This window comes from Strongylocentrotus purpuratus, unplaced genomic scaffold, assembly GCF_000002235.5.
Source record: "Strongylocentrotus purpuratus isolate Spur 01 unplaced genomic scaffold, Spur_5.0 spur5_scaffold_10, whole genome shotgun sequence".
Taxonomy (NCBI): Eukaryota; Metazoa; Echinodermata; class Echinoidea; order Camarodonta; family Strongylocentrotidae; genus Strongylocentrotus; species Strongylocentrotus purpuratus.
In genome coordinates, this window is record NW_022145595.1 from 19,381,917 (window position 1) to 19,398,364 (window position 16,448).

Sequence of the window (16,448 nt, forward strand, 5' to 3'; positions counted from 1 at the left end):
CTGGTCCAAACAAAACTGCCTTTTTTTAGGATGTCACATAGGAACCAGGCATATAATGAGGTGAATGAAACTGTAGATGATATCAGGATGTCCCCTTCATCTTTTAACAGTCCTATCAGAAATAGGATTGAAATATTCCAGTGTTAAATTTTCGGCATTAATTTCTCCTGCAATTTTTACACGATATAATAATACATGTATAATAATAAGTGTGAGCACAAGTATTCCTTACCATGTGAGAGATTCCAGATAAAGTTCTGTAGCATAAATAATACCGGTATGTGAAATAGTAAATTGGAATAAATCCTCCTTTTTTTCTTCTGTCTATAATGAGAGACATCGTTACTGAATTATGTATGAAAGATGTAATAAGTGTAGAAATACATTGCTATTCTGGTTTTAGAACTTGCCATGAATCTTATATTTACTGATTTCTCGCTATCCATTTCTTGCTTTTTGTTTTCAGTGACCAGGGCGCGAGATCCTGAGTGCTTCACCATGTCCAACGGTCAAGACTACAGGGGCGTGGTCAGGCAGACCATCTCTGGCTACGCCTGTCAGCGTTGGAACGTCCAGACGCCCCACGGCCACAGCTACACCCCCGCCCAGTACCCCGGCATCCTGGGAAACCACAACCATTGCAGGAACCCTGGTACCTTCTCCCAGCCTTGGTGCTACACTACGAACCCTCGCATAATCCGGGAGTACTGCGATGTCGGCAACCCTCGGACCTCTTGTGCAACGACAGCCCAGACTGTCCAAGGTGGTTGATCGCTTCGGAATGTTACCCTGATACCCACCCCTGTTGTGTCTGCAAAGCTTGGGAATGATGCCCCTAACCCAACCCCACCCCCTTATGCTCGATCTACACAGTCTGAGAATATTACACTATGAACATGACATATCAACAATTGCTGTGGTAGACAAGGAACATCCCTTCACTGCTATTATGTAAAAATAAGTAGCACAGGTGAATATGCATGTGACACCTGTTCTACACATTTTACGTAATAGCAGTGAAGGGATGTTCCTTTGTCTACCACAGCAATTGTTGGGGGTAGAATGAGGAACTGTATATTTTGTCCGCTTTCTTTGTCCTTCATGTTCATAGTGTTATCCCTAACCCCTAGCCCACCCCTTTTGTATTGCACCACGCTTGAATATGTTACCCCTTAAATATATCTCGCCTATTTTATGCGCTTTACATACTGCTTAGGAATGCTACCCTATATGCTCCATCCTGCCAGTGCCAACCTATTCTGCAGGCATAGTCTCTTATTTGAAACTTGAATATAATGCCATAAAGCCGTGAGCTGAGCCTAAATCTCTTGGTCTCTGGCAAACCTTGTCAGGAGCAGCTACATGAATAGTGCAGAGCCTACAGTGTTTGTAGGTGTGCTAGAGACCATGCTGTACAATAGTCTTAACAGTTCAGCCACTCTGATACTGACTACAACTGACAAGGGTCTGACTCTGTGTCTTCAGAATATACCTACCCCTGTGTATTTAACCTGCATTGTGCGTCTTTTATGTATGTCCGCATGGCTTCAATAAGCATGTACGATCTTACTTTAGTGTTAATTAGCTGTTGCTTTGCCTTTGTATTTATATATATGTTTTCTTTTTTCATTATTTTTCATCAAACCTATATAAGCCTATGGGGAACAATTTGTTAAATAGGGTGAACAATCTGTGTCTGCTCGCTATTCATGAGGACAGTTATTTATAAAAGACCGCTATTCAATTAGTCACGCGTTATGGATAGCGGTTCTTATGAATAGTGGTCCTTATGAATGGCTGTCCTTATGAATAGCAAGGTAAATTGTCATGGTTTGCTAGCTATCTATAAGGACCGCTATTCATAAAGGACCGTTATTTATTTTGTCACACGTTATGGATAGCGGTCCTTTTGTGACTATAGAGAAAGCTTATTTTCTATTACAGGAACTTGGATTGTGAGATTAGATTCCACGGAGTTTTCTGTGTATCAATATGTAAACAATGATGTACAGAAATCTTGTAATTACAGATTTTTCTCGTTAAGTATTATTTTAATATACATTTTGGTAAAGTTTGCTTTTTATATACTTGGATGTAGCTTTGCGGCCTATGCAGTTTTATACAAGGCACAGCATTTTTACTGTAATGTAGGCATGTACTGTTGACTGTAATGTTGATGTTGATGATGCATGGAAAATAATGATGTCTAGCTAATGTATTTTATGTTTTACAACTAGTAGATAACACTTGTTACAAGCATATATACTCAAGTATGCAACTATGCATTTTATATCATGCATCATGTTATACAGGAATGAGGGTTTTTTCTGCAGGGATAATTGATTTGACTGATTGCTACGTCAAGTTATAATCTAAATTTTGAATTAAAGTTGAGACATCTATGTTGATTATGATATGTTTTGTTAGTCCTTTAAAGTCATTTTGAGACATAATGATAAAAAAGTAGTCTCAACATTTCACTTATAAAGACACTTTAATGCTTGTTTACTGATAACTTATGGTGATACGTACCGTACAAATGTACTTGGACTGGTGTATCATGCTTTTTGAAAGCTATTTAAGGCAAGATGTATACTTAACTTCAAGGATGCATTGAGTCAGGGAGGTGAGACTCAAATTATGGTGAAAGATGGAATGGCGCTTTAATTGGTGCAGTATCTTGAAAGGTTATAGTGCAAAGTTTGCATGTGTTACAGTTTCCTAGCTCCCTTGGCTTCCTCACTGTCACTTATCGTGTCTTTAAAGGGGAAGTCGAACCTGATATTAACGAGGTTTCAGTGGGAGCGGATGAATAAGGGGAACAGGTCAATGAAGCAAAGTTTGAGCAAATTCCTATTGAAAATAAGAAAGTTATGAATTTTTAAAGTTGTGTTCAAACAAACACAAATTGGCAACTCTGTGACGTATGTTACGAGCTCCTATCCCATTTGCTCTGCACTAAGAAAATTTTCAATCATACATGCACAGTAAATATTATAATTGCAAATATGTTTCCATACAACCCCTGAATAGAAAATATATATTCCGTCATTGACATAGAAAATGAAAGTTTATGACATTTTTTGTACAGAGCAGATTGGAGAGGATCTCTCAAGATACGTCACAATGTTGCCAATTTGTGTTTGATTGTACATGTATATGAATGCGACAAGGAAATGTGCTGTAATTAATGTCCTGAGAACATTAGACTTTGGAAAATTACCATGGGTGCTAGCCGTAGAACCTTTGTAACTCATTCCTTTTTCATTTCCCTGCCTTATTCCAGTTTAAATATTTCATCGCTCCCATACAGGAAATGGCGAAGCTACCACCTACCTCTCCGAATATGCCCTCGTCCCCGCTGCCTACCTCGGCGGGAACAACGACGGGACCCACTCGGTAGCCACGGCCGAACTCTGCGCTGAGAGGTGTAACAAGGAGAGAAGCTTTGTCTGCAGATCGTTTGAGTACAACGAGCAGTCCAATGAGTGCCTGACCAGCTCCAGCAACTCGAGAGATGTAGATCTTACCTTCTTGCTCAGCACACGGTTTAATTACTACGAGAGGCTGGATATTGGTGAGTGATCATTGTTTGATGAGGATGATGGAGATGAAATAATGATGATGATGGTGATGATGATGAATGGTGATATTGATCAAAATGATGATGAGGATGAGTACGATGATTGTGATGAGGGTGATATTGATGCATGGTGTCCATGATGATGAAGATGATGATGATTTTGAATTTATGATTATGATGATGATGATGATGATTGGTGATATTGATGATGGTGTTGATGATAATGAATTTATGATGATGATGATGATGATGGTGATATTGATGGTGACCATGAAGATGATGATGATTATGAATTTACGGTGATGATGATGAGGATGATGGTGACAGGTGATATTGATGATGAAGATGATGTTGATGGTGATTAAGGTGATGGGGATATTGATGATTGTGATGTTTACCAAGATGATGAGGATGATGATGATAGGGATTGGTGATATTGATGATGATCATGATCATGATCATGGTAATGATAAAATATGCTTATAAATCCTCAAAATTGTCAAAAATTCCTCCAGATATGGAAACAATATCATTCCATTTCCTATTCTCCACAGGTCCGATCGCCCTCTTTGACATCACACCAAACTCTGCGATGCCGGGTAACAACATCGAATCCTTGACTGCAGTATCGATGGAGGAATGTGCTGAGAGGTGTCTGGTCGCTGCCTGGCCTTGCGCTTCCTTTGACTTTGCCCGACGTGCCAACAGGTGCTGGCTTAGTAACAAGTCACCGAGCCAGGTTTCCATCAGGAGTGACTTCCCAGATAATCCCTATGACTTCTTTTCCAGGAGAGGTCCAGGTAGGACATTAGGCCCATCTTCATCAGCTCGAGGTTGCCAAATATCCCGCTATTTTAACTATCCCGATAGCAAATTATCCAGCTAATTTGCGTCTTCATCAGCCCGCAGTTGCAATTAGCCAGATATTTGGTCAAAATATCCTGCTCTTTGTCCAGTGCGTCTTCACCAGCCCGAAGACTTGCACTATGCGTGAACACTGGTGAAGACGTGATTTGTAACTTCAGGATTATTTCCCAAATCAGAAATAGCGGGCTATTTGGCAATCTCAAGCTGATGAAGACATACCTAGTGTGAATCCTGTAGATGTTAGTATATTGAATGTCTACAACCACTGCTTCTAAAAATGTCTATGACCACTTGCCAAACAAGTGCCATTAATAGCTAGGCAAGTCCAAAGTTGTATTTTCCCATAAGTTACCAAATATCTTTTTAATTGTATTATGAAACTGTGAACATAAATTGACATAAAATATTTCCTGTGTTGATTTAGCTGATTCAAGCTCTGGCAGAGCTATTAGCTCTATAACAGTTATCAAAGATGCTGACATTTAAGATGTGGTAGATCAAGTATTAGACAATTAAAATAGCTTGGATTTACTCAGCTTTTTGTAAAGAGATGAAACATTTCACGACTCTGACATTTTATTTGGAAAAGCCATCAGATTTCCAAGATAACTTAATACAAAGATAATTATGTAGATTTTCAGTATAATTTCAGTCATTTGTGTATGAATCCCCTGACTTAAAGACTCGACTTGACTTGACTCACAGAATCAAATGAAAACTTACACTGAATGTTCAAGATTACAACTAAATGTCATTTGCCAAACAATTTTGGTAGAAAATGTATACTGGCTGAGTGATGAGAATAGAAAGATTAGGAAATCAAGGTTAGTAGCCCTGACGCCATTCGTGCAGTCCCATATACATCTTTCTGTGTGCAGTGCTTGTTACTTTACCAAGATTGGGCCAAATTTATTATGATTTTGATGACTCCAGAACTTTGAAGTGCACACCAATACTTACATGCTAGATGATTAACCTTTTCTGATCGATTCCACAACGTTTCTGTCCCAATGCAATCGCATGACCAGAACTGATCTTTACCTTATAACCTTGCGTGATTTCTGTCTGGTTCTTTCCTCATGTAGCCACGCCCAACTGTTATTTAGGGACTGGGGAAAATTACCGGGGTTTCAGCTTCACTACAACGCAAGGACACCAGTGCACCAACTGGCAAGCAGCAGCAATGGATAATGTAGGGGTTACACCGGTCCTCTTTCCTGACGGAGGTAAGCCTGAGGTCTTCCTGAAATTCACCATCTTCATCGGGCATAAGTGATGTCATATTCAGAATCACTGTAGATAGTGTTAAGTCAGAAACTGTTGCGTGAAAAAAAAACGTCACAAATTTGGAAGTGTTTTCAGATTGCAACAAGATGCAGAAACCAATAAATCAAATCAAATCAAATCAAAGTTGAAGTTGAACGAGAAATTTTGCAATATGCCTTTATCTACAGCTGTCTCTCCCGACCCATTTGTAGAAATCAATGCACTAAACATCATTGCATGGTTAATGCCTACCAGAACTACATGTACATGTATGCTAATAAATCTGATGCATAAATAAATCTGATATTTTATAAAAAATAGGATCAATGTGATTGCAGGGTTCTTGGTATTAACTGATGAGGCTACCCTGAATAAACAAGACATATTGTTATTATTATTATTATATATATTCTGTCATAAAAGAATTATTTGATATATAGTGAACAGAGAAAACCGATCTTGACTAGCACTAATTTTTGGTTTTCTTTTAGCAACAACTTGGAACTTTTGTAAAAATGTGTTTTATGTAGGCTTTTGCAGTAATTCATTGTTTTGTACATTATGTACAGCATGTATTTTATTGTTTTGCCTAGCATCGTTTTATGATTTACATACACTTTGTTGTTGTTAATAAACTTCAATGTCATACATTGTTTGATAAATTAATTGATATTTCTGTCCAGACATTGGCAATCATAACTTCTGCCGCAACCCGGACAGTGATAGACGCCCTTGGTGTTACTACAAGGATTCTGGTTCTTCTACGGTCAGTGGCTGGATGTACTGTAACATCTCAACTTGCGAAACTTCAACAGCGCCCCCAACCAGCCGACCCACGGCTCGCCCGCCGCCACCAACCCAGGCTCCATCGGGTGAGAAAATTGATTTGAATTGAAAATCATCTATGTCCATCATCACATGAGGTGGCCGATAGCTCAGTTGGTAGAGCAGTGGTCTCATAATTTTGCTAGTGCCCTTTGGTATGGCATTTATCCTCATTACCAGGTCTTTTGGAGAGGACCTAAAGCTGTTGGTCCTCTGGTTGCTTACAACATTTATGCTTTCTTAGCAGTCGGGTAAAATAACAACCATTATACATGACTTATGTTTAAGGATGAAATATCATAACAATAGTAAGTAAATATTAAGTGGCATAGCTATTAACAAAGCATAAAGAAAATAGATACTCAATGCAAATATGGAAAATGATGCATCAGTAAACGTCAAATAAGGCTTGACAATTACATAATAATAAAACAAATAGTCAATATCACACATTAATAAAAAAATTGTCTTGAAATAGTAAAATGATAAAGACGTTTTCCTGAAGTGTTAACAAATTGGAATAGTGTTGCAAACTTTGCAATTATGCCCACAGTCACTTAACTGATATAAATACTGTAAATCTTGTTTATTTTCCGGTTTATTTTTTCTTCCTGATTTTCTTATTTTTATCATGATTTTTTTCTTCCCAAAATGGACAGTACCTGAGATCAATGTAAATCGGGTTTAAAATTAGGGGAAGGTGGGGGTGAGGTACCGTTTTTTATGACTTGGTTGAAGGCCTTGTGCAAGCGCTCAGATTTTTGTTGTTGATTGTTTTAATATTTTTATACTCTATTTATTTTTTTATTTTTTTTTTAACTCTCACTAAAACCTACTTTGTTTTAGCACCCACTTTCCCCCCTGATCTTATCAATTGATCAGTTACTAATGCATTGCTTTTGAAGGCCTTAAAATTTGATCAAGACTTACCGGGCAGTCTGGATTCTGCTTGAGTCACTTCTCAATCCCGATCCAGTGTGGGACACAGGATCTGGCCTTGGCATTGAAGCCTACTAAATCTTTGGCACTACTTTGGTTCCGGGAGCTAGTGGCAAACCAAATGTTATTTTGTTTTCAAGTAATTCCATCCACTTCCTATACTGAATTTAGGGCGGAGGCATATAGGAGACACAGTCCAGTCAAATTTGTCTTGTTTATCGTATTTCCCCCCTACAGTCACACATCGTTCTTTCATGATGGCCCTGTTTAAGCATGGGTACTTTGCATCATCCTGGTCTTTATTGATGATAATATACACATTCATATTAATTTAGATACTTGACCATGAGTGGTTTTGGGAAGAAAAATTCAACATTCTAATTACATTTAGTAAAATGGTCTATTTCTGAAAATGGGCATATTTCAGAATCTTCTCTTGTCGTATTTTCACTCACACTTGTCTATGCCCATATTTTCCCTAGGGCCGATACCAGTATCTCGCGGGAAGCCTGCGTTTCAGAGCTCTACTCACACCTCAGGGGGTATCATGGCTAATGCTGGCCTGGCCGTCGATGGGAACCCAAATCCCTCTTTCGATCAAGGCTCATGCTCCAGAACTCGTAAGTATGCTACCCGGATGACCATGTGCTAATAGAAATGTCATTCATGAATCAGTAATTATTCATTAAATGCATGAAATTTAACATTTGTTCACTTAAAGGTAAAGACCAGTATTGGAAACGCCCCAATTTCAAAAAATGAAATGGAAGCTCTCATTACCAATCATGTGAAAGAATATGTTTTGACTAATACATGATGATAAAAAATTTGCCGGGAAACCGCCTACTAATTCATATATTTGGTAAATTTGTTTCTCTCATGGTCTGTGAGAGATATAGGGTAGTCCCATATACATCTTTCTGTGTATAGTGCTTGTAACTTTACGAAGAATGGGCCAAATTTCTTATCATTTTGATGATTCCAGAACCTTGCAGATGCTAGATCTATGCTAGATGATCAACCTTTTATGATAGATTCCACAACGTTTCTTTCACAATGCAATCGCATGACCATAACTGGTCTTTACCTTTAAAAAATGTTTGCAATCTAAGATAGAGCAAAGATAAATGTTTAATGTTAAAGTAGAGGAAAGTTTTTCAAAATATTAAAGAGATTTATAGTTTCTTGAGTTATTTGAAACCATAAACTTATCAGACAATCTAGAATTCCTGAATTTGTTCTTGCTTGATATGTTAAGTACATCAGGATTATAACGTACCATTCAACGTTGTTTTGTAGAGTCCAGGGACTATTCGTGGTTGTATTCTTTCTTGGAAAATCTGAAACTTTAGAATAGTACCTAAACCTCCTCAAAACTTGTTGTTTTGTAGAGCATGGGGGAGATTGTTAGTACAGTTTTCTAGAAAAACGCAAAATGTTATACTCATTCTTTTGTAAATTACCTTTTGTGAATAACCTCCTCATAACATACTTTTCATTGTGGTTTTGTAGAGCATTGGGGAGATTGTTAGTACAGTTTTCTAGAATACTCAAAATTTTATACTTGTTCTTTTGTGAATGACCTTTTGTGAATAACCTCCTCATTACATACTTGTCATTATCTTGTAGAGCATGTAGGGGAGATTGTTAGTACAGTTTTCTAGAAAACACACAATTTTAAACTTATTCCTTTAAAAATGACCTACATCGAAAATCCCCATAATATCTTCTTGATTAATGTCTTGTTGAGTACAGGGCAGATTCTGGTGATGGTAATGTTTCTTAGCGAATCTGACATTTTAGTTAGTCATAATGTACCTTTTAATGTTCTTCTGTAGAGTCTAGAGCAAATTCATGGTGGTATATTGATCTGGAAGCAGCCTATGATGTTACTACAGTGGTCATAGTCAACAAAGATGTCCAAGGTTAGAAACAACTCTTTGTTCTAAGCATAGGAAGGGTTGTAGAGGTGTATTGGCTTTAACATGTGACTGGAGGTGCAAAGGTCATGGGTTCAAATCCCTGCATGGCACTATATAATGTCATGATGTTGATGATAACAATGATTTAGATCTGCTGTATTAATTTGGTAGGAGAGAGACTGCCTGGTGTTATCAGTCATATTCATGATAAGATGGTAATGGTGATAAGATGATGGGGATGATGATGATGATAACGATGATGACTACGATGATGATGATGATGATGAAAGTGGTGGTGGTGGTGGTGGTGGTCGTGGTGGTGGTGGTGATGATGATGATGATGATGAAAGTGATGGTGATGATGATGATGGTGATGATGTTGATGATGTTGATGATGGTGCTGGTGATGGTGTTGGTGAAGGTGATGATGTTGATGATGATGATGGTGACGATGATGATGATGATGATGATGATGGTGGTGCTGGTGATGCTGGTGATGGTGATGGTGAAGGTGATGATGATGATGATTATGATGATGACGATGATGATGATGATGGTGATGGTGATGATGATGATGATGATGATGATGATGGTGAAGGTGATGATGATAATAATGATGATGATAATAATGATGATGATGGTGTTGGTTTGGATGCTATTAGTACTAGATGATACTAGGAATGATGTCCTGGTTCCCCTCCATTCCCTTTGTTGGAGAAAGAGAGAGAGAGTGCATGGAACATCATTCATCATGATGAAATATAATGACAATGATGAAAACGATAAAGATACTCATGATAATGATGTTGATTTTAATGATACTGTTAGTGATGTAGTTGATGATTGTGATGATGACTTTATAATTCCACTCTTCCTGTTTGTAGGAGAGGAGATCGAGAGATAGTTCATGGAGTATTGATCATTTTAATGATCATATTGATACTGATGATGATGTGAATAATGATGATGACAATAATGATGTTGATGATGATGATGATGATGATGATGATGATGATGATGATGACCTTGATGATAAAGTCGATGATAATGTAATTTATCATGAGAGTAGTTGTGAAAAGCATGTCAGAGATGGAAAACAGTTTCATTAATGATTTTGTGTATCCTGTGTAATTATGTTTTCAGAAATATATAAAAATACATAAATGTGGATGATAGTAATGACGATCTGGTTCCACCTCCATTCCTTCCATAGGAGAGAGACTGCGTGGAGCAATGGTCACCATTGGGTCTTCGGCCACTGACCCATCCACACGCACCCAGTGTGGTCGCATCACACGGACCATGACCAATGCCGCCAGCCGCACCCCTCACCAGCGCATCAGGATCGATTGCCCCAGCCCCATCAGAGGGCAGTATGTGCACATTGGCTCTCCTCGCAAGGACTACCTGTCCTTCTGTGAGGTGGAGGTGTACGGGAGACCCTCGTCTCCCCCTACTCCAGGTAGACTTTCTATGACTATACTTATGCTACTAAGAACTGTTGAATGGAATATCAATCGTGCTCTTTGCTCATACTCAATACATGCTCTTATCCAATGAACTTTGTGAACTTCTGGTAAAACTGCTATAGATCAATGTATATCCAGTACAAGTTGAGAGTTCATTTTTCTCTTGTATTCTAATTGTATATTTATACTGTATTCAGCCCCAATCCAAAGTACTTTTATAGTTTTGATATTAGTTTAAGTGTTTAAGGATGAATAAAGAAGCAAAGCAGTCTTTATGTGAAGACTACATCACTATAATAGGCTGCATATATGTGTCAGGTAGATGTGTTGCATGATTGGCCATGGAGTAAATGACAAATGACTACATAACTTGCATTGTGTTACATTATCATTACGTCTAACCCTCGTAGCTCGCAAACCCGAGTAAATGGCTATAAAGTCGGGTATTGAAATACCCCCCTTCTTTGCTTGCTGAACAGGAGGCCTAACTCAGCTGATAAAATTGTTTACCACACATAGCGTTTGCGTTACTTGCGGTTTACATGCGGTTTTTCATTGTATCAGTACAACCAGGGAGATGGGAGGCCTGATGCACATTGCAGCCCACATACCAATGCATCTCTAAGTTCTCCTTCTTCCCCCGCTCTCGCTATCTCTCTCTCTCTCTCTCTCTCTCTCTATATATATATCCTCTCACTCTCTGGCTCTCTCTCCTCTGGCTCACTCTCTGGCTCTCTCTCTTCTTTTCACCTCTAAATCTTTCCTTTTTCTGTTTATCCCTTGCATCATGAATTGTAAACAATCATAAAAACAAATTGATTTATTGATTTATTTATCCACTCATAAATATCAACATAATGTGCTTACAAAAATGCAAAGTAACGACAGATATGAAACAAAACAAAAATGCTATGTAGTACATGTAGTACATGTAACACTTCGTATCTCCCTTTCAGTCATTCAACTTCCCCTACTTCCATGATCTAAAACAGAACCCCATTATCCCTAGACACTGACCCCATTATTCCTAGACACTGACCTCATTAACTTGTGATTCTAAACATTGATTGACTATGTCGCGGAGCTCAGTGCAGGCATGTGCAGTCTGGGTTACTATGGCAACCTGTCAATCTCTCCTTCTCCCCTCCAGCGACGATCGCTGGCAAAACCCACATTGTTGTCTAAAGACTACACTCCCAATACCTCCATCCAAGAGTATTTCAATTTGGCTACGGGGAGTTTACGTTATAATTGTCTCAACATAAGGATCTTACAACTTCATTATTGTGTGTATTATTATGGTTCGATAGTCTGCACTCTGCAGAGATGGCTTGAGGAGAGATAGAGAGAGGAGCGAAAGACCAAGGAATAGAGATCATTGGGAAGGCTAGAAACAGGGAGGTTATGAATAGCATGATAGCCATAGTCAACAGATATACCAGTGAGAGAGAGAGAGAGAGAGAGAGAGAGAGAGACAAAGAAGGAGAGAGGGAAAGCGAGAGAGAGGGAGTGGGTGGGTGTGTGTGTGTGAGAGAGAGAGAGAGAGAAAAAGAGAGAGAGAGAGAAAAAGAGAGAGAGAGAGGGGGGAAAGCGAGAGAGAAAGAGAGAGGGGGGGGGGGGAGCGAGAGAGAAAGAGAGAGAGAGAAATGTTGTGTGTATGTGTCTTGAAAATAACCTAAGTGTATTGTTTCCTGAAGAATCTATTGACAGCTTATATGTGTAATACTTTTATTATAATTTGACTTTATTCCTGTCTTTCTCTTCATTTTTCTTGCACCCTAGCACCAGAACCAACTGTCTCATGCACAGCAGCAGAATTTGAGTGTGCCTCTGGAAGGTGGGTCTGAACATCAAGACTATCTATTCACCGTTCACTTGATTATTCATGTGCAATAAACCGTCAATCTGTTTACCCTTCATCAATAATTGTCTCTTTAGAGTACGATGAAACACAATTACAATGTCGTTGCCCTTTGATCTTATTCTATTTGATTACATTGGAGGGTTCGAAGATGTTAACTCAAAAACAAAAAAAAGAGGAGTTTTTTGATGTATTGAGAAAATGTGTATATATATATAGAACACACATGTATATTGATAAACTTAAGAGCAGTTTGATTGTATTGTTATTTATTAGACAATCTACAGTGTAATTTCATTCAATTCATATTGCCGTTGGTTTTTTAGGCTAGGTTCAGGGGTTAGGTATAGCCGCGTTTGGTTCAGAATTGGAGCTGAACATTTGGTTTGTGTTGGAAATTTGCTGCCAAGAAATTGTCGAGGAGCATGTATCATACAACTACAAATTATCCTCATGACCACCATACATGTATCATGTTTGTATACATGTAGCTGTAGATAAAGATACTTGTAAAACCTTTTATGAAGAGAAATGTATCTAACCATTCAAAACCCCTATTACCCTATCACTATCAATACATGTTTGTATACATGTAGATAAAGATACTCGTAGAACCCAATGTATCATGCAACCATAAAAACTCTATCACCCTATCAGTGTCACTACATGCTTGTATGTATAGATAAAGATACTTGTAGAACCCAATGTATATCCAACCATTTAAAAATCTATCACCCTATCAGTGTCACTACATGTTTGTATACATGTAGATGAAGATACTTGTAGAACCCACTATGTACCGGTATGTAGAGAAATGTATCCATGCAACCATTCATAAAAGCCCTATCACCCTATCATGCAGTGTCACTTTAGATCATTTTCATGCACACCCTACAACATTAGCACGGCAATTACCTTGATTATATCCATATCTCTTCATCTTGAACAATTAGCATTCCAGTCCTCCTACCCCAGTAGCGATTGATTCACAGGCGATTAGATCGCTGTCGTATAATGCCGTCAAAAATGGTGATAGACCTCTGGTTAGCTGTTAATAATCAATGGTAAAGATCTCCACAATCGAGTCTAGCTTGGGGTTTATGTCAACACAGCTGAATGAAATGAAAAGATTTAGTGGAGTTCTTCTTATGTATTTGTGCCTTCAGCTTGAATATCATTGTGCACTTACAAGAATGTGTGCTGGATGTCATGCGAAGGTTAAGTTTCATATTTACCCTCTGCTGCAAAGAGCAAAAAAGATCTGGAACATTTGCATTGTCACTGGTAATACAATTTGTGTTTAAAATATATATTTCTTCTGTACCTTAGAATTGAGGTACATGTATGTATTCTTATTTGGTGATACTGAGAGTTATATTCTGCTGACCAATTAATCTCTTGTACTGTTCCAGGTTTTGTATATTTTGAAGCATTAATTTAATCAAACGGTAATTCAAGGATCATTTTTTTCGCAATGTATTCATGAATGTACATGTATTTCAAATTATTTTTCTAATGCAAATCATGTCCAACATATCCTGAAATCTCTTTTATTTAGTGTATCATGTGTTCCTGAGAGATTCCAGTGCAATGGCCAAAGTGACTGTACAGATGGGAGTGACGAAACCGGATGCCGTAAGTCTCTTTAGAAATTTCATCCTAATAACACACAACATATTAGGTGCTTAATGCGGTTGTTTCTAAGCGCACCATTGTCTGACTATAAATTACCAACCAAAACTTATATACACAAATTATAAATCTGTTCTTTATTCAATAAATCATGCATATATAATAATAATTAGCTCCTGTCACAAAGGTATTGTTTGAGGTCATTGTGCAATGATTGTTGGTACAGAATATTCAATTTGTAGTCTTGCAGCCATTACTTGATCCATTTTGTGCCATGAGAGATAAATTGATGCAAGGCCATCAAACCCACTTCTTCTTCTTCTTCTGTTAATCTTCAAAGGGCAACATAGCCTATCACAAAGATGAACTAAAGATTACAAGTGGTGTGAGGAAGAGAAATAATTGTTTAGCAATATAAGGGCATTATAGATGTCTCAGGAGTATTCTCTGGAAGGCTGTTCCATTCTGGGATAGAGCATTGGGCAAATGCCAACTTATCTATGTCGCTTCTGGCTTTGTGCATCTAGAGGGTCATGTCATGGTTCTTCCGTATCCATGATTAGTTACAGAAAAATCGAGCTTTCACTTGCCTGGCCTTGTGTGGCTACTTATATTGGCACAAGACAAGCCCCTAAATTTAGATGTTACTTGCATGACTGGCAAGTTTACTAGTGCCTTCTCTTTAGGTTTAAGAAAATCATTGAGCACAATATTAAATCTTCCGTTAACATATAAATATTACTGGCCTTAAAAGGCAAGTTTACGATACAAGAAGATTAATTTAATTGACTTAATACAGACAACACATTTTCTGTAATATATATATATATAGAGGAAACCATTGACAAATACAGGGGTGATAAATACAGCACTGATTACTTGTTTAGGTGCAGAGTTTACCAATTTAGATTAAGAGAATTGTTTGTTGTGATGAACAGTTGGGGCTAACATGAGCATCTTGTCTGGGCATTTACTTTTATGATTTTATAATCATCTGAGTTGACAAGTGATAAAAATAAAAATCAATTTGTGCAGGGGACCATGTGGCTAACCCCAGTGTATTAATTTCAACAGCTGGCAGCTGTTCCCATGGTTCATAATGCAACATGTGCATATAATAATAATACTAATTGGATCAATTTAGATAGCGCAGCCACTATATAAATATACTCGACTGCGCTTTGATGAACACAAAACTCCTAACAGTGCTACTTTTAATACAAACATAATAAAAAGTACAAACTATTCAAATACTCCTGAAAACGAGTGCGTCTTTAACAAAACTTTGAGACATCGGCAACAGATGAGGCTTTTCTTATGTCCAGTGATAGGTTATTCCAAAGCCTTGGAGTGGCGCAACTGAAAGCACAATCTCCAAGAGTTACTTTAATTTGTTTTTGTGTGAGGTACGTAGCTTTAGAAGCAGCTTTTCCCGTGTACTTCGCAAGTTACGTGCGTAAGGATGTGATTTAAAAGATAATAATTCAGATAAATTATATGTGGTTTGACCATTCAACGCTTTGTAAACAAGCAAAATTATTTTTAATACAATTCTCTGCCTTTTTGGCAACCAAAGTAAAATAATTAAAACAGGTGTAGTATGGGAAAATTTGAGGCATTAGACACAAGTCTTGCACATGCATTATGAACATGCTGCAACTTGATTACTTGTGAATCTGGCAAGTCAAACAATGATCCATTACAATAATCACGCCTACTGCTAATAAATGCATGGGCAAGGCTTTCTGTGCTTTTCTGGTCTATAAGTATATCTACAAATGTGATGGAGATTGTATAACATATAAAAGGCAAATTTGCATGTGTTAGATATATGTGTCGGCCAGAATCAAGCCATATATACACCCAGATTTTTCACAGAGCTTGGTATATGACATCGAAGCAATTGCTATGTACACATGTTGACATATTCTGTCCAGGTGGCTGCTGGTGCAGTGTTGTTTTTACAGGGTCATTTTATCCGGCAAATTTTACAACTTAAAGTAATCAGAAATAACCCTTTTTTTCCTGTGATTATGCTGCACATTGGGTGATTTCAAATATGGTGTTCTGTGTTGGTGTTGGTG

General features: G+C 37.9%; 1 protein-coding gene across 2 annotated transcripts in view; it reads left to right on the forward strand.

Moving 5' to 3' along the window:
* LOC578177 overlaps positions 1–16,448 on the forward strand; it is a 62,976-nt gene that overhangs the window by 15,777 nt on the left and 30,751 nt on the right. The window contains exons 7-16 of one of the 2 annotated variants that reach the window (XM_030979696.1): positions 467–763; positions 3,314–3,577; positions 4,138–4,383; positions 5,536–5,676; positions 6,400–6,588; positions 7,963–8,100; positions 9,319–9,405; positions 10,616–10,864; positions 12,654–12,708; positions 14,291–14,367. In XM_030979696.1, the coding sequence (XP_030835556.1) occupies positions 467–763; positions 3,314–3,577; positions 4,138–4,383; positions 5,536–5,676; positions 6,400–6,588; positions 7,963–8,100; positions 9,319–9,405; positions 10,616–10,864; positions 12,654–12,708; positions 14,291–14,367 (1,743 nt within the window). The remainder of the gene's footprint in view (positions 1–466; positions 764–3,313; positions 3,578–4,137; positions 4,384–5,535; positions 5,677–6,399; positions 6,589–7,962; positions 8,101–9,318; positions 9,406–10,615; positions 10,865–12,653; positions 12,709–14,290; positions 14,368–16,448) is intronic. The other variant, XM_030979697.1, reaches the window with a different exon arrangement.